This window comes from Synchiropus splendidus, chromosome 8 (assembly GCF_027744825.2).
Source record: "Synchiropus splendidus isolate RoL2022-P1 chromosome 8, RoL_Sspl_1.0, whole genome shotgun sequence".
Lineage (NCBI taxonomy): Eukaryota > Metazoa > Chordata > Actinopteri > Syngnathiformes > Callionymidae > Synchiropus > Synchiropus splendidus.
The window spans coordinates 20455114-20479635 of NC_071341.1; the positions used below are offsets into that span (position 1 = coordinate 20455114).

Consider the following 24522-nt stretch of genomic DNA (forward strand, 5'->3'; position numbering starts at 1 on the left):
GTATTATATTGGATTGTATCATACTGGCCGTTCCGCTACACTTCCATTAGCTCCACCGAAACAAGAAGATAAAACTAAAAGATAGAAACGAGACAGAATTTAAATTGATTCCCACGAGGTGGAGACAGGCATAGATGCCAACACCACCCATCACTTTATAAAAATATGACCAGCAGCTCTCTCAGAAGTAAACGAAAAGAAAAGGAAAATAAAGGCAATACTTAAATATAATGCAGTTTATTATACTCCATCAAATTATGGTAAAACAAAAGTTCATGTTGGGTTCTTTACACGCAACACGGCCGTATGTACCACGTTGGCTTCATCCACCTTCGTAAGTCACACAGACAGAATACCTTATCTGGTGAAATCTAATGTTTCACTGTGAGCTTCCGATCAGACACTAACAGATTAAAACTCTAAATCATTTCGACATGAATCTTTAATGGACGTACATGCCAGACACAAATCAGGATTGACAAAGGTACAGGCGGGGCACTAAGCCTACAAATAAAAGACTGTCCAAAAATAATCAGCCTCTGACACACACACGTTTCATTTTTGCTATAAAAAAGGGACGCCTGCAGACTCATGATAAGAGGGTAGATGTGGCCCTGCCGCGATCGCTGGGACTGAATCTCATAGATAAGACAAGTGGTCATTTCCATTGTGATCAGATTGTTGCAGTTATTCACTGTCACTGGCGTCGCTTGAGGCTGAGCCCCGGTCACTGCCACTGCCGCTCTGCGCCTGAGCGTCCGAGTGGTCGCTGCTGCGGTCGCTGTGGGCAGGAGAGGCACTGCGGCTCCTGCTGCCCCCTCTGTTGCCGCCCTCGTCCTCGCTGCCGCTGCCCTCGTCGCCGCTGCTTCTGGCTGAGTTTTTGGGCTCGTTGTCGTCGCTGTCGTCGTCGCTGCCGAAGATTTCTTCCTCGTCTCGCAGTTCCCTGGTTCTCTCCTCCCCGCTCTCGCTTCCACTGCCGCTGGATTTCCTCCTCCTCTTCGGCCTGTTGTCCTCATCCTCATCATCTCTCTGTTCTCGCTCGTCCTCGTCCCGCTCCGATTCGCTACCAGAGTTCTCACCCTCGCTGCCGCTGCCCTTCTCTTTCTCATCCCCTGCAAAAGAAAAACCATAAGCACATACACCACCGTCCTACGACACATTACCTGAGAGCGAGCAGGAAACTCACCTGAGTCCTGCATGTCTTTATCCATGTCCATGTCTTCCTCCTCGTCTTCAGGCTCATGGTTCTCCAGCTGAGCTTTACGTGCTTCCTGCAAAGCATCATCAGAATGTGCCATTTTACACACAAGAAATCCGTGTAACAACCGCACAAAGAGGAAACGTTTAGAAGAGTGCTACCCAACTATGTCATCATCACTGTTATCTTATATAATCGTATATACAATCTTTATACAATAGTTTGCCTAAATTCTCTTCTCCAGTCACTGTTCATTGTTTCAATCAGATGCACATTAGATAACTATTTTGCATCCCCTCTGGATCGTCCTATTTTACTGAGAATACTAAGAATTCAACACAAGTGTGGGTTTCCTCAATGAAAACTCAAGACGAAATATTGTCGTCTTATCTGAGTCAAGTGAGGAAAACGACAACTTAACACATAATGTTGCTGTCAAAAAAAACAACTAAATCATCGTAAAATGTGGATTTTCATAAATCAAAACAAGAATTTCATCAGACGCATCGCACCTCACTGTATTATTTAAAAGATGTGCCTGTGGTATTCACATTAACAACTTCAAAAGCAAAGTAGTCTGACACAGAGAAACAGACTAGAGCTGATGTTATACTCTGCACCAAAAAGGAAATGGGCTGTAGTATCACGCCGACAATCGAGCCATTGTTCATCTCACTTTAGGTTATTTCTGCGAAGCTGTGAGGATTCTATTGAACTGTGACAAATACACTGGTAATTCATCATTTTTAGAAGGCAAAAGAATGCGAGACCATGTGAAAATGAATCTCTCGAGGTCTCTTCACAATGCCTGATTTTCATTCTGGTGACTTATTGCAGCCTAGATTCAAGGAAAACAACCACATTTCAAGATAAATCCTACATGTTTTTTTCAATTAAAATTAAAAAGATAATCACTCCAACAGTCACACAGGAAGTTTGATTCCAGACTACTTACTCAGAAAGCCAATTTGAACCAATAATCTATTTGTTGTCGTGTCTCTTTAGGCCTTTAGTAAATTGCCCTATCAGTCCTACATTTTGTCCAAATGAAAAAAATGTTCACAAATAATAATAAAAAAGATGTGGAATAAAAATCAAACAGGTCTACAACAGTCTGTATTTTAGGTTTCCATTCGCTTCTTCTACACCACATAAAACTGCATCACTAAAAAGAGACAAAAAACTGGTCACAGAGACCAAGTGGATAACAGTAGGCATGGGTGACTGGATAAAATGCTCAGTCAACTTAAGAGTATGGCCTAAAAAGAAAAGTAAAACGAAAGCCTGATAGGAAGACCAAATAAAATCGTCAAAAACAAAACACTCACCTGTGCCTCCAGCTCCTTCTCATTCATATCTCTGTGTTTACAGACCAGCACGGCGTTGGTAGTGGACTGAGCTCCAGCCTTGGCTCGCCTCTTGCTCAGACGCACCCTGCAGGTCAGACGTGAAAACAGTCAGAGAACAGACGCCAACATCCTTCAACTCATTGAGTTGAAAATGATTCACATCAGCATCTTCAAATTTAAACTCGCCTGGTTTCCAGTTCATTGTAGTAAACACCGTCTCCATCTCTGAAGATGAAGAAGTAATTCTCTTCGTAACCCTTGCTGGCTTTGTTCTTCACGTTCCAGTTGTATTCTCTGGCGATCTTGTAATCGTACCTGGAACACATTAAACATGTTGCCTATCTGTGGACATTTTCTGAGCAGACCAGTCAGGTTTCGCTTACAGATCTTCAGGCATGTAATCCATTCCCTCCTCGAAGTCTCTCTTGCGCTTGCGAATGGTGTCTTCATTAGGCAGGAAGTAGGCCACAAACTGGTTTCCCTCCTCGTCCATCATACCTCTGTGTCAAGAGGCGAGAGAAGTGTATTACAATGCAACAACTGGAGAGGAGCAAGGTGGGAGTGAACCTCTGACCTGATCATGGCTTGAGACATCATCTCCACACCAGCCGGTCCGGACATGTCCTTTGGTGCAGGATCAGAGTCAAATATGACCTGAGCGCACGGGTTGATCCACATCTGAGGAGGACACACAATGTCAATAGCTGCTCTTGATCCGACTAATAATAATCCCAGAGCAAATACTTTGAAGGCGACTTCTCAGTCAGACACATTTAAATGCTACAAAGACATAAAAGAAAGCAAAAGTATCCAAAGTGAAAATAATGTTGACTTTTCCCTTTGGGCAGAGATGTTCAACTCACCCAAAAAATAAAAAAAGTTAAGACATTTCTCATACAAAACGTGAACAGAGTGGCTTTTTCATGAGATCAGATTTTATAAAGATGGAGGCTGGTCTTTCCTGACATTCAAAACTATGACGCCAAACAAACCTTTGCTTATTTATTTTCACAGCTTCAGCTTGTTTGTTAATGAACTGTAATACTCATGACATCAACTCACCTTGAAGTCTGGGAACACAGGCAGTACTTCCACTGGAGTAACCCTGGGTTTGCTATAGTGCTGTGAAATCTGAAAAAGAAAGGAGTCCATCAAACAGAACTTAATCTCTTGTTCATGTCAATATAAATGGTTTTTGTAAGGTTATTACTTCTACTACATCAAATGTATTTTGTCTGCTTTGTTTCTGAAGGTGGTGGGACGATTTGTCGAAGCAGCCTACCTAACATACGTTGGCTTTTCATTGAATCATACATACCATCAATTTAAGAAGGAAAATAGATCTAGTTCATACTTAAGTCGCTGTGGTCTATAAGCCGCTAGTGCAGTGATGCTGTCTGTCGCGCAGAAAGATCTGTGGTGCTTAAAAATGCATGAGGAGTATTGAAAACCTGGGATGGAGTGACTGACTCATGAAACAAACTGGGCAATGTTCTAAACTTGAATCATGAACTCCTTGCATCTTTTATTGACGTTAAAGAGCTCAGATTGCGCTGTTTTCATCTGGATGTCCTGTTGCTTCCCCTCAAAAAAAAATCCATATATTAGCCACTCGTATAAGCCGCATGTTTCGGTAGCGGGTTTAGTCCGGAAATAACGGTAAATAATAAATTACCAGCTGTCTTTAATGGTGCCAGTGATGTCACACAAGTATGCTTCACTTCTTGTTACTCTGTTTATAAGCAGATGTATCCACTATCTATTTCCACTATCTTAACTAAGTAAACTAACTTAACTTAGTTTTCTCAGTTTCACAAAGGTTAGTGCTGCCCAGATCAATCAATCGGTAACAGCCACATTGTCCACTCATCGAAGAACCAGCCAATCCACATTCCGTAAGCTTCACTTGAGGCTAGAAATCAGTTCATACTTGACGGTGGCATTCCAACATAGAGGGCTTGCTGTTGCACCTGCAGCCCCACATGCAAATTCAAATTGTTCCACCGAGTGCTGAAGGTCAAACAAAAAACACGGGCCACAAACCCTCCACTCAGTAATCACAGTTCTTACTCAGAACATATTTTTATATCTTTGTACATCCTGTTTTTTATGTGTACTTGTGTTCACAAAAACATTTACAAGCCAATACACAGGTGTATTGTTGATGATCTGAAAGATCTGTGAGTCACTTACTGATTTCTGTGCATCATCAAACGTCTTCTCAATGGCGGAAATTTGGCTGTCTCTGTCTTTGTAGATCTCCTCCTCTGTGAACTGTTGTTTGACAGACACTCCGATCCTAAGAAACGCCGCACAACCAGGTAAAGAAAATATCACAACAGGCAGATTTTTTTTAAGCAATAAATCTGTTTATATACTTACTTGACTTCCACTTTTTCATTGGATACACCGTATCTGTTGAACTCTGTTGAAATGTATTCTGTCTTTCTCATCCATGGCACCACCTTGGCATGCTGCTGAGACCTTCAAAACGGCGTAGAGGGATTCACAATTTATACACCGTATTGTCATTCATGAGAAAACATTTTTTTGAACGCTCCCCACCTCTTTGAGCTGGACGGAGCCTGGATGTCTTCCTCCAACAGTTTTTCATCAGCTGGATCCAAAATAACTAAAAAAAAAGGTTTAGAATATAACGCATTGGATAAAATATTACATTATTATATATTACAATATTACAGAGTCATTGGCAAAACTGAATGGAAATGTCAGATTTTTGTTTAAACCTCAAACGGTATCTTACATTTATATTTTGATAACCATTGTTCCTGTGCACTGGGTGGGGATGGACGAAATGGGACAAAAAAAATGCTGTAATTTCTGCGATAACGCAAAACGATAATTATCACGATAAATACATTTTCATTCACATCCAGGTCTCACTTCTGGTCTGTAAAGACCTGCATCCTTCATAATACTGAATATAAATACTCAACCAAGTGGGACAGAATAGGCAAAACATTATGATCACTGCCAACATGTGGCGTTGCATTGACAGACACAAGTCATCGCGCACTTACTGCTAGGGTCAATGCGGTAAGTGTCGGGATTAATGAGATCAATTGTGACACCGAGGTCCGGCTCGGTCAAAAGCTCATGCTTGTGCTGCTTCTCCAGAGATGTGGCTTTGTACTGAACAAACCTGTCAGAACAGAAATAAAAAGTGAGTGTCAGCGCATCACGATCCAGTGGCCCAACAGTAGAGCCGGCAGCAGGGGCTTTACCTGTGCTGGTCAAATGGGTATGTGATGAATTTCGGATCGAATGGGATGTCAGGCAAGCTGTTGCAGTATTTGACCCGACACACAACTCCAGACCTTTCATGGACACAAAACAAAATGCACAGTCAGTCAGTCTGTGGAGTAGATCATAAAGCTGCAGCAAAATAACATCATAGTAAATGTAACCACCTCTCTGGCACTGTCCGGTGAGATGAGGGACGACTGAAAGAGACAACAGGTATTTGAATTATTATCACCGTCAACAATTTAAATCAGAAACTAATGATAATAAACACATAGATACACACATGTATTGATCAAAAATCCTTTTTGAGTGAGATGTAAGTGTAGAGCTTTGCTTCGCATTGGTGTCACATTGTAGTGAGGGAAAATATTGTTCAATCTTTTAGCAACGTTACATATATAGCGATAAACTGAACCATAACACAGAACACCTGCGGTACTGGATACGGATGTCAAGGTATTGATGTCATCTGGTTGATAAGTGGCCGTCTAGTCCGTCTCATAGCATCATGTAATTACAAGATTTATGAAATATGTTTGCAATAATAGTATCAGACACATTGTCTTCAGACCACGAGTCAAGTAACGCATGAGGGAAGAGGGAAAATCTGCTGCATATAATCTGACCCACACCTCTCTACTTCGTTGTTTTCTTGATCATTTACAACAAATACACGGACCGGTATCTCTGAAACATTCCCTCCAAGTAAGTTGGACACATGACAACGACCCAAAAGTTAAGGTCGTGTCAGATTTATGTGCACAAAAAGCACATTATTCATGTCGTAGCAACACACAGGGCGTTCCAGTCTTGACTTGGGAGGCGACTGGCTGGTTATTTCTAGCAGATACCCGCTTACCGTTTCAAGACACTCAGTTTAAGAAGCTTTTATGAACAGAAATGTAACGCAGAGAGCATCTCTTACCTGTGGCCGTCCTCCCGTTGTGCTTGAGTCTGGATCGTTGGCGCCATGTTGGATCACAAAACTGCGAGGAAGTGAACACGCGAGGAGTGTGGTACATAAAGATGGACCAGAAACGACGAGGTGGTTGGCAAATTAAACACGGGAACTCCGGATCTAAGCGTCCATCAGAAAGTGCGATGGAAGTGTTTTATTCCCGGTTGAACAGGAAGTTACCCCGGTCTTGACTGTGGCTCATGGTTTGTGGTTTAAAAGACCGCCCCCTGCTGTTCTGGAGAGTCACTGCGACTTCAAAACCGAAGGAGCAATACATTTTCAAACACGAAATTAAACAAATTGCAATAAAAGTATGTAACATCGAAATATTTTAATATAAATCAAATAAATTAATAATAACTGCAAGCGCATGAAATGTATTTTACAAGGACATGAGCATGATCAACATATGAAATGCGTAATAACGCAGTGAATATAAACTAATAGAAAACGAAAAGGTAAAATATTGTATGTACAGCGAGGATTTCCATTGCAAATAAACTGTAAAAAATGGCGTGTATTAATTATAAAATATATTTTTAATTATTGCCCATAAAATTAAAATTAAATGAATAAAATGCAGGATCTGCAGATGCATTTCTGCGCTAATTTTCACTATAACCTCACAACGGTCACTTAAAATCGAATGGCCACACCTCAGTCTCAGAATTTAATGAGCTATACAAGTTCTGTTCTTAAGGAAACCAAACGTATCACTGAAAGATTACTGCTAACACAAAGCTGTCGTGCATAAGGAACATTATTTTGAAAACAAATTGATATACATTCAACTAACTACCAGTTTAAAACTTCTTACCATGAAAGGGCATTTTTCAAATATGAATACTTGATTCTACTACAGATTCTGATACACAAAACGCAGTAGTACAAATGCAGACCAGGCAGATACATTAAAACGTCTTTAATCTGAACTCAGAAAAATGTTAGAGACAGAAAATATTTTCTTCACTGATAGTCCAGAATGGATTGTCTGATTATTTCTTTAACCAAATGCCATTTTCAAAAGTCCAAAATGTGCGAAACAAACTTCATTCGCGGTGACTAAAACGTGGCTTCATTATCAGACAACACAAAATGTTATAAATCTCTTTTCAAGCTGGAATACTTGCAAATGACTCAAATGTGTGTTCTGGTTTATATAATGAGTGAAAAAATATTTTATACATCTTGTGTACTGCATATCAAATGATTTCTACAGCATTGGAAGCCCACAAATAACGTGTTAAACCAGTTATTGATAAGCAAATATACCAACCGCATGGCTGTGCAGCACACAGGCTCCAGAAGCTCTCTTCATTCCCTTACGCAAACAAAAACACGTCTCCTGGTTTTTCACATCAAACAGATCTTTGTTTGTGATTGTTAAAAATGGTCTCAAGATCAAATGAGATCGAGTTAGAGTATGATTGAAACACCACACTAAGAGTCTGAACCTGTTGAAAAGAAAGTTTACGGACGTCAATTTCATGACTGAATAAAATAGGAGCAATTTAAATAGAAGGTGCTACGCAGGTTAGTGTGATTCCTAACTGTGGATCTGACTCATAATCGTGGTGGCATGTGATGTCACAGCGTCTCGAGGGTGCTCCTTAAAACATCTACTGCATTGACTGCCAGTATTTCTTCGTCTCCCGCTTCAGATCTGCATCTCTCTCCGGATGTGTTCATCGATTCTGTGAGGAGAACAACATGATGAAATCATTCCTCTTCACGAATGCCTCAACAGTACCTTTGCAGCATGTAGGCCATCTCTCCTGAATCATCTGTGAATCCCCTGCAAGAAGAAGGGAAATAGTTGACGTTTAAATAGCAAGTTATGCCGAGGGAGCAGTGATTCAGGTCCCTAAAAGCACGGAATCAGACGATTCCTAAAATAATAAACATAACAGGAGGCAATGTATTATGTATTTTGAGGTGCCTTGAATGCACCACAGCAGTGATGGGCTGAAGAGGTTCATGAAACAGTGTCCTCATTTTCAGAGCTCTCTCTCATTGAAATGGTTCAAATCTCAAAATTTATTCTGAGAGAGTACAATGTAGTGAGCTTGAAAAGGTGAGGACACTGTTTCATGAAGCCCCATCAGCCCATCGCTACACCACAGTGCCGTCAACCGTGTTTCTTATTGGGTGAAGAACTGCCATTTGGTCAGGTAGAACTCGAACAGGAGACGGAGGAAGGCTGGTGCTGTACTGCAAACTCATCAAGAACTGCCTCATCAACACGGGTGAGCTCATGACTCAGATTCCAATGAGGAAATCAGTTCTATACTATAAACATAATATAAATATTCTTTTGCTTTCATGCAGTTAGTTCAGAAAATGATCTGTCCGGCTTCAGTGTTTTTCCATGGTGGATCTCATGTTTAGTTTGACAGAGCCTGAAATATGGACAGCAAATAGAAACATGTTTACTTCACTGTGAGTCAGCAAAACTGAGTTCACATAGGTTCTGAAGATGTTTGTTTTTGTGATAACTACTTCAAATACAAGGATGTGTAATTATTCCCAAGGAATCTATCCTTGGGAATAATTACACATTGTAAAATCCAAAGTAATAAACACTTATTTTTTGTGCAAAGCAATGCAAAAAAAAGAAATTCAACAACTTTATTATTGATGTTCGATCTAATTTAATTCAACATAATTCTTTTGACATTGTCATCACATCTTTCTCACTTGTATATTTCAAATACAAAGCTTTCTTCATTGAACATTTTTGGCACGAGGCTTGTGCAGAAACATTTTCTGAAGCATGAATTATGACTGTGATCTTTCCATCTAAACATTTTAAGGAATACCACCTTTGAAAACCCAGTATAAATTATCTTAATATTACTTTCATTTATCATGGAGAGGAAGCCAACTCACCCCTCCCCCCAATTGTACAAGGCCCTGTCTTGATAGAACATGGAGAGGAACAGCCACACACTGATGGTCTCCACCCAGAAGATGACAAAAAGGAACCATAATGAAGAGAAAAGGAGTTCACACAACATCTTTCAGGCCTGGGGAGAAAAGGGACAAACAAAGTTGTTCGCACACAATGCAATAATTTACATTGCCGAAAGTCTGCACTAGCAGGTCTTTGGACCGAAAGTAGATTATAAATCAATAATATCTTACACACAACAAGAAAACTTTCATCCACTATTCTTTTTTTCTGTTGACTTCGTGTGGTATTTTCAGAATATTAGAATCAGAAAAACTTTATTAATCCCAAGGGAAATTGTGTTTGTAACATGCTCTGTACATAACACATCACATTAAATTAAAAAAGAAATAATATTATAAAGTGCAAAAAAAGTGATACAAAAAGATTGAAACAATATATATTATAAATATTAGAATATTTAGTTCTATAATTATGTTTCATGTTTAGTGTGACCAGTCGAATTTCCTCATCTTGGGAGGAATAAAAAGCTACCTAATCTTCTATATCTGTACGATGAAATAGAGAACAATTCTGCCCACTTGAGGTCACACTCGGTCACAGAGCCGATCCCAGCTATCAAGGGGAATAGGCAAGTCACAGACATGACAACTAAACACCCTAACATCAGGTGAAAGTTACTCATTTATCCAATGTATGTTGCTGAAATGTAGGAAGAGGAATCCCACAAAACACTCCACTATACCACTCGAAAAAATAATGTTTTTAAAGTAGCTCAGTAGAGGATTTCTCTGTGTTTAAAAAGCTCTAATCTGAGTCTCTAACAAGTAACTACACAAGATGAGTGGCAACTAGCTGCACCAGTGGTCCTCAGTTAAAGAGCTTGGGGGTAAAGTCGACACCTCAGTTGTGCTAACAAACGAGTTAACCTTTAAAATAATAGTGTATTTTTCTATAAACAATAAAAATAAGTCAATAGCATGACAGTTGGAAGTTATAATTCATATTATTCCACAAGTGCCAGAGGTTGCCAACATAAACTTTATTTTACAAAACCAGATGGAGACTTAGCAAAACACATTTTAAAGCCTTTAAAATCTAAGTAAACAACCAACGGGTTGTTGGTAGGTCAGTTACAGCGACGTGGAATAAAGTTGTTGTTGTAGTTGCAGCTGAATTAGCATGCTAGCGCTAACTGCGACTTTAACCACGATATTTCAAGAAATAACCGAGTAAATAATTCATTTCGATCACATGAATAGATGTGGTCATTCCAACGTTTCAAATGGAAGGATCGTGCCAGGCGTGCGTCAAGTTTGAAAACACGACTGAGCTCGCGGGCTCTACACAACTACACAAACCGTTTAGCTTCAAAGCTAACGAATTAAACACAAGCCGAATTTTGAATGGACACTTACTGAATTCCAGGGGCAGCATTCCTCCCGCTTCACATTCACTTTTGTTTACAACCTCCGTAAGTCGCATGTGGTTCTTGGGCAGGGCATTTTTGGGCCGGGTTTCGCAAAGAACTGGCCCGCGGCCCGAAGCCACGCCTTCTCAGCGCTCCGACTGGACGGCATAGTTTACATTCTCCTTGGAGTGTCTATTGTTTGAAACTTGCACGACGAATCTCGTAGTGATATTGTTCAGCATCGCCGAAACAGTGTGTGATTCTTGCCAGGTCAGGGTTTCCTCCAGGCAATCCAGTCACCTCCAGCAGTGCAGTCGCTTGTTTCGGTCAGTGTATCACAACCTTTCATAACCGCTCATGTGTCACCCAGCGTTCCTCTGAAATCAACCATGCATTTGCACTTCTCAGTCGGAGACCGTCTCCTCTTGTATTGCTGCGCTGCATGTTGGAACAGGCCATGAATAATGAATCACCGGAGGTATTTGAATCATCTCGTAAGGCGACTTCAGGCGCCTCATGCTCGACATTAAAACAATGTATGATTTGTTCAACAGCATGAAATGGTTTACGGAACATGGGAACTTATTATGCAACCTTTGACACATCACACAAGTTGACATATATCTTATTGTATGGAGTGATTTTCCCACTGTGAAATATCAGCTGCTTCCTTATGGGGTGATCCGAATGGAGCCATCTAAAATGGCATGAATATGAGCACTTGGAGAAGGGAACATGTGACCATGCCATCATATCAGGCGGACGCTTGCTGTCAACAGAGTGGCAGCAATAAGAGCATATTCATCCACTGTCATAATGGTGCTGCATGCCAATTGTACACTGAAAAAGATACAGCTAAAACACCACATATTTTCCCACACACCTCACAATAATATTCTGCACAAGAATCACACGAGTCAATAACAACACAAAAGCAAGGATATACTAAAATTACTTTATTACAGCTGATTTCTTTTCAATATCCCTCTGCCAACACAATGGTAAATATTTTACAAACAAAATAGTAAATTTGATCCTATTTTTTTTATCATTCAGTTTTACCATTTTATATCCACTTTTAGTACTATGTCATCTCTTATGTAATATCTTCATAAACTCTCATATAGTCCCTCCATTTGTACAATTTAATACATGTGAGTTTCTAGTGGTAATGTGCCAAAGAATACTGACATCTGCAATCTCCTTTCATGATTTGCCACCACACACTTTTATCAAACCCCTTGTTGTGAATGTTGGCTGAAAGACCAGAACCAAATGTCTTTTTTCCTCTCTCTTCACACCATTTAGTCAGTAAAAACCATGGAGATGAAACGATGCAGTGGTGTCTGGGCTTGGCAACTCACTGGGTATGGCACAGTGTTTGACCATTTTCGTTGCACGACCTAACTCCGCCGCTCGTATGCCTTCAGTCAGTAGGACAAAGGTTGACATCAAAGTAAAAAAAATAAAAATAAAACAAAAGCGGCTGGATCTTGAATGATTGTAATGATACAAAATATCCAACCTCACTTACACAATGTCAACATGAAACCAAAACATGTGCATACAAACTTAGGTTTGGCATTATGAGGATTTATTGGCTGATGAGTCTTGGCGCGATGAATTCAAATTCTCTTGTGAATCACTAGCGGGGGTTGAGTGTAGATGATATTGTAACAGACTGGAAAACAAGATGCAACTTGAGTCCTTTTCTACCCAATAGAAAAAAGATTTGCCTCATAGTTTCCTTAGACTGGGGCTGTGGTGACCTGTGCTTCTCAACATCAATACACTACTTTTAGAAGCACTAGAGACAGGTTTCTGAATTTGCTTTTAAACACAAAAAAAGAGCTTAGTAGTCAGACAAAACTTGTGTGATGTTTATGAGGGGAAAATAAACACATTTATAATGTCTGTTCAGCGTACTGATCTCTTAAGCAAATGATTTTACGAGTGAATAAAAACCAAACCTATAAGTGCTTTTTTTTGCCTCAATCGTTCTTTCGCTTTCATTGTGCTTTTGGTCAATTCTCATCAATTTCTCATGTTTGCCAACATCTCCTTGGTTTTGTTGCAAATTAACTCACTAAAATGGCTCCAATATCCTTTTCTCAGTGTTGTCCAAGTAGTGTCGAGCCTGCTGCCATGGTCAAGACAATTAGCTTAAGATGACCCCCGGAACACTCCATGAGAAACGAGAAAATAAAAGTTTTTAAAAAAAATCTGCAGAATACTACTTCCTGCAGGTTAAAACAAAAACAAAGCAGATAAACAAAAAAAAGCTCTCCAACGTCATATAAGATCACATTATGTAGTATAACCAAACACCATCTGTAATATGGACATCGCTCTTAAAAAAAGGAGAAAATAAAAACAGATTATTTGTATCCTCATCCTCACATCACACGTACCAACAAAACACTCTGAAAAACAAATGCTCATTGTACAATAATCAGCTGTATAAAGTGCTTTAAAAGGCAGCAATTTTAAAAGGCACTAATTAAAAAAAAAGTACAAGGATTGTTTTTTAGTTTTAAAAGGCAAATGTCATGCGACGGGGGCGCACACAGATTGTTTTGAGCCTATGATAAAAATCTTCAGGAGGACAGAGCCAGGACAGAAAAGTCCACAACCAGTAGAGCTAAACCCGTTGTGAGACTTCGCCATCAATACTGCATGCACTGTAAATATGAAGAAGTGTGATGGGAGCATTTGGAACCAAGAGGTGAAATGATCGACATCAAACGGTTAAAGAAGGCACAAAAGTAGTGTTGAAACAGATAAATATTTGGTGTCGTTAATGTATAGTGTTTTTGGAGGCTGCTGATGAATCCAAAAGTGACTGAATAAAAAGGCATCTGTTTTATCCGAATGACCATCACAGCAGGCTGGAGTCACCATAGCAAAGCATCCTCAGTGAAAGCTGCTGCGTCATCAAACAGCATTGGAGTTGGCCAGTGTATAACTGAATTTTGAGGCGGAGGAAGAGGAAAAAGTGTTTGCCTTTATCGACTTTGACAGTGTATCATGTGCAAAATGATGGCTGTAGCAAGCACATAGGTGAGTGTGTGTGTGTACGTGTGTGTAAGAGAGAGAGAGAGAGACGATGCAAGTTTGACACAAAGTGTTTCCGTCTGTAACAAACATACGCATGAGTGTTGTTGGATTGCTGTGAGGAAGAGCCAAGCCTCTTTGAGCCCTTTAGACCTGAGCAACTTTTTTTTTTTTTTAAAGACAGCAGAGGAGGGGGAGGAGGTGGCAGCAGCGGGCTGCAGGGGCTCACCAAAAACTCTGTCCTGCTTTCAGATTCTGTCTGCACAGTCGACAGCGGATCTATGTGTAGGAGAGGTGCGACCCGTTGGACAACTGAGAGGTGACACTGGTGCTCCTGCTCATGCTCTCACTGCGCCCTCCTGGTGGTGTCCTTCCCAAGGCTTGAGGGCTATTCTGTGGCCCACTGCTGCGGGGGAGCAGGGACACCGCAGATGCGTGCCCCCACTGCTGAGGAACGGCGCCTTGCTGCCAGCCTTGCTGCATCGGTGCCCCTCCAGGACTGGAGTGATAGTGGCGATGGCTGCCATGGTGGCCGGAACCCCACTGGGAGCCTTGAGAGCTCCCGGGAGACTGTTGTTGATGGTGGTGGTGGTGGTGACTCCAACTTCCTGTGGCTCCCGGAAAGCTTTTGTTGAGGGAATCTGGCGAGAGGTTAGCTAGCACCATGTTGCTGAAGCCCAGGCGCATGCTTTCCGAGTCAAAGGCCTCAACCTCCCGAGCTTGGCGTTCCAAAAGGCTGCGGATGCGCTCAGAGCGATCATTCTGCAAGGACACCATCTCTTCCTCGATCTGACAGCGCGAACATCAGAGAGGAAATTAGTTTTGCACTCAACATTCACACTGGGTGACAACTGAAGTACAGAAATACATAGCCAATTCAGTACTAACCAGAACAGGTCTAGAAAAATATTTGATAAAAAAATTCAGACTTTAAGATTAAATCAGAAGTGTGAAAGAAGCTCTTATAAATTACCTTCTGTTCCAGTAGAGCCCGTCGAATGGACACCCTTTGCTCCAGGTCGTTCTTCTCACGTTCATGCTGCGCTTCGGTCTGCATCTTGATTTTGCTCTGGTATGCATTAAGTAGTTCAAGCTCCTGCTGAAGCTGCATTCTCAACGCTTGGCACTGAGATTCCCGGGTCTCATCCAGACGGAGCTGTTGGCAGAATACACCCCGGAAAGAAGTCAACATTTTACAAGACTTGAATTGAAAATCCAATATTTGTCTTCGGCGTGGAGCCAGACTCACCGCCTGGCTTGAAAGCATCTCACTGATGGAGTGGTCATACTGCTCAGCCAAGATGGCCAGTTTGCGATGCTGCTCTTGCTTCAGACGCTTCAACACGGCCTTGTGCTCAGACTTTGGTGTCGTCTCCAGCAGGTGATTTCTCAGGGCCTTGTACTGCCTCGTCTGGATCTTACATGTGTCCTGAAACTGCCTCTTGATCTGTAGCTCTTTGGACTGTCACATAAAAATGGCTGGTGAATTACAAGTCGCTCAAAAGACTCACAATAGAAGCTAAAATATCAGAGTCACTTGTGAGTCTGCTTAAACTCCAGGGTGACATCCCACAAGAATGTCAACAATCTTAGTTGAAATCTTCCACTCTAAATCTTTCATTTTATGTTGCAACAAATCTCATCCACCACTGACCTTGAGACTCTTGGGCTGCTGGCGAACCTCCATGACATGTTTGCGTCTCAGCTCCCTCTCCCTCCTCTTGTTGTACTCCTGTTGATTGGTCAGTTCTGTCTGGTGTTGCAGGCGGATCAGCTCCGCTCTGGTCTTTTGGATGGTGTTGAGCTGCCGGAACTCCAGCTCTTGCATGGACTCGTGGTGTCGTAGGAGCATGGCGTGCTCCAGGTCTTTCTGGGTCTGACGCTTATTCAGCTCCTGGACAGAAACATTAATGTGACTGAGACTCAAATATCTTTGGTAAATAAGATGAAAAGGAGAGTGAGAAAACACTGACCTCTCTCACTAAATCTTGCTCAATATTGTGCCGTGCGATCAAGATCCTCCGTTTGAACCTCCGGCACTCCAGCTCCAGGTACTGCCTCTGCCTTCGCTGAAGGTTGGCCTCTTCCTCGGCCTGAAAGTGATGGAAGTTCTCCTTCTGCTTGGACAACCACTCCTGCTTTTCTTTCTTCGGTGTTGACTGGTTCTCATTGAGCTCCTACATCAAAGCAATAGTTGTTTAGGACAGACTTCTTGTCACGTCATCATAAGTTAAAAACAATCTCAAACCTCTTTTAGTTGTTCTTTCCGAAGTTTGTATTCACGTTTCTGAGACTCAAGGAAACTGTTGAGTTCCTTCTTCTGTTGGCTCTGGATGTGCTGCTGAAACTTCTTCTCATCATTGCTGAATGTTTTTGCCTGTTCACAAGATGAGAATTAAGAGAAGGAACCTGAACAAGCAGAGATGTGCGCAGTGAAGACGAAACACATACATCTTTCTCCATGGATGCCTGGTGCTTTTTAACCAATTTCTCCATCTCCTGTGCAAAACTGTTCCTCTGGTTCTCCAACTCTTTATCCAGGCGAAGTCTGTGCTCGTCCATTTCGGCCTTCAGCTTGTTTTCCAGCGCCATGAGCTGCTTCTGGTGCAGTCGCCTCATCCGCTTGTAGCCCAATATCTGTTCCCTCAATTCAGAGTCTTGCTCATGTTCCTTAATTTGGCGGGTGACCTGGTAAAATAAAATGTTTTTCTTTAGAACATACTCTCAGTATCAAAATCGGTCACCCTCTATCAGTTTGTTAATTACCACTGAGACTGTGCGTATAGTGGCAAAGTGTTCTCGGTTGCGTTTTGGTCGAGGAGTTTGTGCAGGTGGGGACTGTGACTCAGCTGGCCGTGCGTGAGGTTCTGAAGGTTCTTCTCCCTCCTGTCAAATGTTAGCGTGGTATCACAATCACAGTGCTTAGCACACCAGAGGTTTCACTTATGAAATGCTGAGAAATCGGTACCGGTTTGAGGTGAATGACCGAGCTGTTGGACATCACCGTGTGGTCTCCCTCCAAGTCCGCTTCACTCTTGTCATCACCAGCGTCTGTTAGGCTGTTGACGGAGCTGCTCTGGGAGCTCGCACTAATTGACATACTGGGAATAGACTGGTTGCTCCCAACACTGTTCACTGTACCAGTTCGCCCCACGCCTTGATCTGGTTCCTAAAAACATGGCATTGGCAGTTCAGAACACACAATATTGACTCTAATCATGACACATCAAAGTGAATGTAAGGAAGCAATAAGCGAGAGCCAAGAAGGACCGACCTCCTCTTCATCTTGTGCCTCAGTTGTCGTGCCGTTGTGCGCTTCCTGGAACAGAATCTTCTTCATTTTGCGATACTGCAAATTGTCCAGTTCGCGCACAGCGTCCTTGGTCCTATTTATGAGGTCCAATACGACCGATTCTGGTCGTTCACGCTGGACAAAAGCATGCTGAAAACAAAACACAGTAGCAATCAATACTCGCAAACCTTGTGAATACGGGTTAAATATAAATCTCACAGCCATCAGTGAAGGGATAATTTAAACCGACCCTTCAAATCTATCCATTTCAGCCTGAACAATAACAACAATAATGTGCACTGTCATGTACCTTTAAAAGCTCCTCGGAATTTGGCCGGTCCTGTGGAAGTTTCTGAAGGCAAGAATCAACAAAGTTTCGGAAATCGTCCGTCCTGCGCGAGGTTAATAAGAAAAGACAAATATAATTATTTGACCAGTTGATGCCAAAAAAAGTATTTAATTTTCCACAGTTCAATCTTAAAACCGCACCATTCACTCGATTGCAACGTCGGGCTTTCGTTCTGTGCTATATGGTATAAGGCACTCATTGCATTCATATTGAAGAGCGGAGGCTTCCTCTCGGCTACGAAACAGAAAAAAGAGGTCAAAATTAAACATGAACCTTTTATAATATGGCAGATTATAGTGTAAAAATCATCAACATCAACATCCAAACATACCTAATTCAATACAGGTAATTCCCAAAGACCAAATGTCCACCTTTCCATCATATTGACCCTCATCCATAGCAAGGATCACTTCGGGTGCCATCCTTTAATAAATTAAGTCAAAAATAGCACAATAAAATGGGTGAGGTTTTCTTATTTAAAAAAGAGTATTGTGAATATAAGTTTACCAATATGGAGTCCCGACAAAGGAGTTGGCAGGACAGGCGATGGAGGCAGAACCGAAGTCAGCAAGTTTGACCTGCCCTGGCTCTGTGAGCAAGATGTTTCCTGCCTTGATATCTCTGCCCGGGCATCAAAGGAAAATGATAAGAACTCGTGCTGACGATGCGAGGAGAAAAAGAAACACTTAAAGAAACCCACCGGTGAATCATGTTGTGTGAGTGAAGGTAAGCTAGCCCTTGAAGAGCACCGTGGGTAATTGCAGCTATTTCAGCTTCTTGCAGAGGCTTCTTGTGAACTGAAAGAGACACAGACAAAGGCAGTGTAGGCCATGATGAAATAAATCACAAGGATGAAGACGGCTGCATGAAACTCACCTTCCAACAGATCTGACGCAGAACCCAGACAATACTCCATCACCAGCTGTAAATTAGGTCATGAGTGAATTTTAAGGGAATTAAGTCTCAAGGTAGCAGGTTCTAAAGTTAATTAACAATCGTCGATGGCCTCCTTATGATAAAAACAATTATTCAAACAAGTACATATCTGGAATCTCGACATTAAAATGAATCTCTAAGAATGTGATTTTAAAAGAAGCATGTGATGCTCAAGTTGTTTCCGCAGCTCTAGACTATAATTGGTCCACAATGGGGAGACAAAAACTGAAACCATAGCAAGACGCAGTTGCCCTCTTCGTCACAATGTTTATTTTTAGTTGGGGATTGCCAGACTACAGATAAGGTAATGTAGTTGACGTCATTAAAGGTGCTATAAAATTCTATATCACACCAACAACATAAATTGTACTTACCCAAGCAGTGCGCTCTCGCAGGTAGCATCCTTTGTACTCAATGCTGTTTGGGTGTTGTATCCTTCGCAGAAATTTCACCTCCTTGACTATGTCTTGCCATTTCTAACAAGGGAGAGCACAATTCATACCCCTTTATTTATTCAATGTATGGGAAGAGTGGCAATGCCTTTGCAGGATTTTATACCTCATTTGTCTGCTTCCCACTGTAGGACATCTTTTTGATGGCCACCACCTCATTTGTCCGCACATCCCGTGCCTAAAATGACAAATACACGGAAACCTTCAGTGTCTGGTCTGATTGAGAAGACAGTAAAATTCCCAAAAACAGAAGCTACTAAGCCCAGCTTATACCTTTCCTTATAAAACAATGGGGAACCTGTTGGACCTATAGGGTGTGGGGGTATTCTGACTGTCTGACAGAGTCATTTTTCATAGTAATTTGCACACTTAAATGTTTAAAATAAGGTGAGCTTATAAGTCAATGACACAGTGAGGTATTGAGGGTCTTAAAGAGGCCCACACATGCTGGTATTCTCAACAACCTAATTGCACTGTTTACTGCCAACTACCTGTTGACCCTTGCACATTAACCCCCATGTTTGGGTGGCCAAACGAAATCAAGGTCAGTCAAAGACGAAAATTTGCTGTACCGGACCACAAAATTGTATTACTTGGAACATTCTCATGACGGCACAAGAAACGGATTAAAATCTAAATGCCAAGGGAAAATATTAATTTCATATTCAATACTCACAAAATAAACAGCACCAAAGCTGCCATGTCCGATCTCACGCAAATCCGAATAGAACTTTTCTGGGTCTTCGTCGAAGAACAGCTCAGCTATTTCGGGGTCCTTCAGGCTCCCCGCCCGACCACTGTTGGGCATAATGGGGATATGGGGGCAATGCCGCTGTCGCCAGGAACTATCTGGGTCCGCGACAGCGACTTGCAAGCCCCCACTGGTGGCTCATCTGCAGGAAAGTGGTCTCATGTGTTGACAGCTGAAGAAGCAAGAAAACAATAATTTAGCCAAGAAAGAAAGAGCATTATAATTTCAGGCCCAATCCACAAGCAGAAAGAGTTTGTTTTAGTAACATAGTGAATTCCATGTTTGGTCGGCTCTACGTCCACAGGAACCAATGTTTTCAGTCACAATGTATTGCGCTTTTATGGATTTTCCCTACAAGTCCAACAAAATTACAGGTTGAATGAGACGAACAGATTCTGGATCGTGAGACTACAGCATGTACAAATTTGAGTCACTTAAGTGAATCAACCTCAGCAGACATGATGAGCAGCACAATAACTATTTTCAGGCAAATGCTATGTGTTCACAATTCAGTGTTCACGGTAATACATTCCCATTGAGACAAATGTTGATGTCAAATAAAGAATTATAAACAGACAGACCTGTCCTCAACGCAGTTGAGCTGAATTCTGATTAAGAAATGGTTAGATTAAGTTGGACCGGTAACTTCCAATTCTCAAACCTTATCTTCTCGAACAAAGAAAGCAAGGCAACCAACGACACACTGCACCACTGTGATATGAGTGCCGCACCAAGACAAAGCATTCCAGAGAGAGGACTACCTGACAAACCTGTACGCACTTGGTAAACACATGTTTTCAAACATACTGCTGCAACAAGTGATTAAGAGATTTCCAATCCCAGCTCTTTGATATGATAAGATCACTGTCTGGCTTTATGGTTATTTGGCAAAACAAAATCAACACAAATACAGAACTTTTTTTTTCACCGACAAAGCAAAATCTTTCCTGTGCAAATAATGACCTTAAATCTGAGGAATTTGGAAACTTGGTTTAACGGACTGTGTGCTTTAAATTGGTCATGAAAACGTTATCCAAATTAATTGGGGACATTACATTTTACTGGTCAGGTCATACAACATAAAATATTTGTAAGCATAGTTTAGATATTGTCAGTTTTCAGGGAAAATCACATCACACAAGCAGTTCTTAGTAAACCCTTTCGATTGTGAATCCAAATCACTGCTGAGGTGGGGCTACAAATGTATATCAATTTAGGTTCTGAAAAATAGGGTGAAACATATAAATATTGAAAAGTTTTTGTTGCTTCACAGTTTAAAACTGCTAATGGAAAACCACATTTCCATGACTATTTTCACACTGAAATATTGCAAGCACAGAGATGATACCTTTCAAGTGCTTACCACTTATTAGAAAATGTAAATTATTCACACACTGAATTGTCTGATCTGAATTAGCCCATTGTATATACACAAGTACTTTGAACACGTTTTATGGCATTTAAAAAAGAACTTAGTGGCTCTATAATTGCTTACCAGCGCCAACCTTTTAACAAAATACTGCTTCTTAAGTGGTTTTAATTGGAAGCCTTGGCGCTGTTATACAGATGTAGACTGTTAAAATCACGGCAGAGATTTAACTGAGTTCCTCTCGGCTCAGATGATCAGCTGCAAACAGATGCAGAGCTGACGCTTCAGTCACAAGACTTCATTCCCTGCCTAGGAGAAACAGCCCCCATTTCAACGAGAAACCTTTTGTCCCACAACACCACCAAACAACTCACTTTTTCACTCAGATGCTTCCACAGCACTGAAACGAAGTCTTATTACCACGTGCGACAGCGCCTTTTCTATTGTCACTCGCCGGATCGTACTTAATGAAGAAGTATTGTCAATGCCTGTAGAACATTTCTTGTTAACAGGACAGATGCATGCAAGACCTGATATTGATAAAGCACAAATACAAAAAACATGGATACACAAACACGAAAGAATGCAGCAGGACAAGACAACAAAGCTGGAGGGTTGGAACTCCCAACTTGTGCTCTCACTGGGCTGTTTCTCTCAGAATTTCCTGCTCACAAAACACGTCGGGACGTAAAGATTAGAGCTGCCAACTGTTTTAAAAGGTGTATAAAATGTATGCCAAGCAATCCTTTATACAAACAAAGGGCCCACATTGAACTGAAATGTAAACTATTAAAAATATGTTGACTAAACTTCTACATTTGAGTTCTACAAATGTATTCCATATTTCACAGTTGGATTCAAGTTAAAAGCAGAATTCTATTACCCTTAATGTCAAAAAATGACTTTCATTGGTGACTTTATATTGACTGGTTTTAAGAAGCTAGATGAAGAATCAACAAGCCAAAAGACTTAATAGACATCAATTACAACTAAATAAATACTCGTGTCTAAATAATTCACTGGAAGGTTAACGATGTGTGTTGATAGTATGATGCCTTTTTACACATGGCAGTAGCAAGATTATCAAGTTGCACGTTACTTTGTGTGTTGTTCACTCCGAAAGCAACTCGTGGAACTTGCGATCAAACCACCGACGAGTGGGAAAAATGGCAACACATTCGAGGCCACGCTTAAACGTATCGTTTTAATGCGTTTTAGTATGTACGTGAAAGCAGTTACCTGTGGCTAGGTGTTGCCTCACCACAGTTGCATCACAACTTTCAGAGACCTCAGAAAGAAGGATTTACCAGTCACTTTCTAGCAACGGTTGTATAGGCGAGTAAAGTAGGAACAGAGTGTAGTCGTTAAAAGACCGTCACAACAAAAAATAATATCAAATTAGCCGTTAGCTTCTGCACATCAAACTTGACGTTAGCCGGACTAAGTTACGTGTCATTTAATAAAACGACCACAGAGCTTTATAGGCCATAATTAGTGTTTGGGTAGTTGCGTTTGAACACGGACGACGAGCTATTGGATCGATTATACGAGTTTCGCTTTACATTTTGAGATATTAGTGGGCTATGTGATGTTTGCTACGTTAGCTTAGCCACTTAGCTTCCAACTCACCCTCCTATGACAGGCCAGGTTTCGAGAGAGCCGTGGAACTCAAAACACATCCGAAAAGTCTTCCCCAGTCTACATTCCCAGCGCGACGGGTCGTTTCGCCAAATCCAAGCGGCCTCCGGTGTTGTCACTCGGCGGTGAGGTGACGATTATGGACTTAAAGCCCGGTTCGAATCCCCACCCTTGAAGTGTAGCTGGGGTCCCACTCGCAGGCAGGTCCTGTTCCAAGATGGCCGCCGAGCTCTGAACCGCCGCCTCCCTTCGTGGAAGTGGGAATGTGAGGGAAGTTCAAAAGATTCCACCAGAGATTAAACCTGTGAGGAGTCAGCGGTGAATCGGTGTCATACACGACATTTTCCTGAATAGCAATATTCCATTTTACACCACGAGGACCAATGGAAATAAAATGTTTATAATATTTTTTTAAATAATAATACATAATTCAAATGTGTCAGACAATATCACAATCTTTAAAATATAAATTAAATTTTCAACTTGAACATAGCTTGAGATGTCATATTATTATTATTCAAAGGATATTGTTATTCATGAGTTACAAATATCCCAAGCCTGAGTATGAATCCTTGCGTCGTATTTGTCAAAACTCCATCCATCCATTGTCACCCGCCTATCCGTTGCCAGGTCACGGGGGCAGCAGCTTCAGGAGGTCACGCCAAACGCCCTTCTCCCGACTGACATCCACCAGCTCCGACTGGGGGATCCCGAGACGCTCCCAGGCCAGCGTAGAGATATAATCTCTCCACCTGGTCCTGGGTCGACCCCTCGGTCTCCTCCCAGCTGGACGTGTCTGGAACACCTCCAAAGGGAGGCTTCCAGAGGGCGTCCTGATGAGATGCCCGAACCACCTCAGCTGACTCCTCTCAATGTGGAGAAGCAGCGGCCTCTCCCGAGTGACAGAACTTCTCACCCTATCTCTAAGGGAGACACCTGCCACCCTTCGGAGAAAAACCCATTTCAGCCGCTTTTATCCGGGACCTTGCTCTCTCGGACATGACCCAAAGCTCATGACCGTAGGTGAGGGTCGGGGCGAAGATTGATTTGTATATAGAGAGCTTTGCCTTCTGGCTCAGCTCTCTCATAGGGACAACAGTGCGACAAAGGGATTGCAATACCGCCCCTGCTGCCCTAATTTGCCGACCAATCTCCAAATCCCTAATCCCCTCACATGAGAACAACACCCCGAGATAATGCCAGTTAGGCATAAATGTGAACTTGAATAAAAGATACATTGGCTGAGATGATCACTTTTTCATGCAAACTGTTTTCAATGAAAACTAATTTCCAGTCTTGGGGAATTCTAGATCCCAGGTTTGACTGATTATGAATCTGTTAAATAGGAAAAGCACATTATTTAAAAAGCTCTAAACTTGTAGCTACAAATAGAAGTTCATTATGACAATCCTCACCTTTGGTTTATATTACAGCTCGGAAAGTAAGGAAGTTATCCTTCAAGAGGAAAATATATGTGTAAAAGTCAGGTTGGATAGCATTGCCCGGAATGTTAAATATTTTGAGGGCAGCAGTCATACACTTAACAGTTGTGTTCAGAGAGTTGACAACAGAGCGGCAAAAGATTGT

General features: G+C 41.6%; 2 protein-coding genes and 1 long non-coding RNA gene across 4 annotated transcripts; all 3 read right to left on the minus strand.

The window, feature by feature from the left end:
• Window positions 1-241: 241 nt before the first annotated feature.
• On the minus strand, window positions 242-6963 carry paf1 (PAF1 homolog, Paf1/RNA polymerase II complex component). Its single transcript, XM_053872882.1, has 14 exons — window positions 6740-6963; window positions 5979-6011; window positions 5793-5885; window positions 5589-5710; window positions 5113-5179; window positions 4930-5031; window positions 4741-4846; window positions 3610-3678; window positions 3122-3225; window positions 2931-3047; window positions 2734-2862; window positions 2527-2632; window positions 1187-1271; window positions 242-1112 (listed from the first exon to the last, which is right to left on the minus strand). The coding sequence occupies exons 1-14, from the start codon at window positions 6784-6786 to the stop codon at window positions 688-690; spliced, it is 1605 nt and encodes a 534-aa protein (XP_053728857.1). The 5' UTR covers window positions 6787-6963; the 3' UTR covers window positions 242-687.
• A 1149-nt stretch (window positions 6964-8112) lies between these two features.
• Window positions 8113-11313, minus strand: LOC128763932 (uncharacterized). The gene is made up of 4 exons (XR_008415695.1): window positions 11102-11313; window positions 9662-9798; window positions 8523-8567; window positions 8113-8466 (listed from the first exon to the last, which is right to left on the minus strand). It is a non-coding gene; the product is annotated as an uncharacterized LOC128763932 (long non-coding RNA).
• A 1998-nt stretch (window positions 11314-13311) lies between these two features.
• On the minus strand, window positions 13312-23170 carry taok1a (TAO kinase 1a). 2 transcript variants are annotated; one of them, XM_053873141.1, is made up of 20 exons: window positions 22927-23170; window positions 19854-20100; window positions 19284-19355; window positions 19100-19201; window positions 18666-18711; window positions 18490-18586; window positions 18297-18410; window positions 18121-18212; window positions 17930-18023; window positions 17751-17832; window positions 17423-17590; window positions 17117-17317; window positions 16915-17034; window positions 16600-16836; window positions 16397-16525; window positions 16122-16325; window positions 15803-16042; window positions 15398-15610; window positions 15122-15304; window positions 13312-14937 (listed from the first exon to the last, which is right to left on the minus strand). In XM_053873141.1, the coding sequence occupies exons 2-20, from the start codon at window positions 19983-19985 to the stop codon at window positions 14428-14430; spliced, it is 3036 nt and encodes a 1011-aa protein (XP_053729116.1). In that variant the 5' UTR covers window positions 19986-20100; window positions 22927-23170; the 3' UTR covers window positions 13312-14427. The 2 variants fall into 2 exon arrangements, with proteins under 2 accessions (XP_053729116.1, XP_053729117.1); XM_053873142.1 differs by lacking the exon at window positions 22927-23170 and adding an exon at window positions 21672-22052.
• Between the last annotated feature and the right edge of the window lie 1352 nt (window positions 23171-24522).

Excerpts from the sequence above, each read along its gene's own strand:
- paf1 (XM_053872882.1), bottom strand. The coding sequence starts at position 6,786 with ATGGCGCCAACGATCCAGACTCAAGCACAACGGGAGGACGGCCACAG. Across the intron at positions 5,711-5,792 it reads TACCCATTTGACCAGCACAG|GTTTGTTCAGTACAAAGCCA; the intron begins GTAAAGCCCCTG and ends CTGTTCTGACAG. Across the intron at positions 5,180-5,588 it reads TTACCGCATTGACCCTAGCA|TTATTTTGGATCCAGCTGAT; the intron begins GTAAGTGCGCGA and ends CTTTTTTTTTAG.
- taok1a (XM_053873141.1), bottom strand. The coding sequence starts at position 19,985 with ATGCCCAACAGTGGTCGGGCGGGGAGCCTGAAGGACCCCGAAATAGCT. Across the intron at positions 16,043-16,121 it reads AGCAAGATTTAGTGAGAGAG|GAGCTGAATAAGCGTCAGAC; the intron begins GTCAGTGTTTTC and ends GTTTCTGTCCAG. Across the intron at positions 15,305-15,397 it reads AGATGCTTTCAAGCCAGGCG|CTCCGTCTGGATGAGACCCG; the intron begins GTGAGTCTGGCT and ends TTCTGCCAACAG.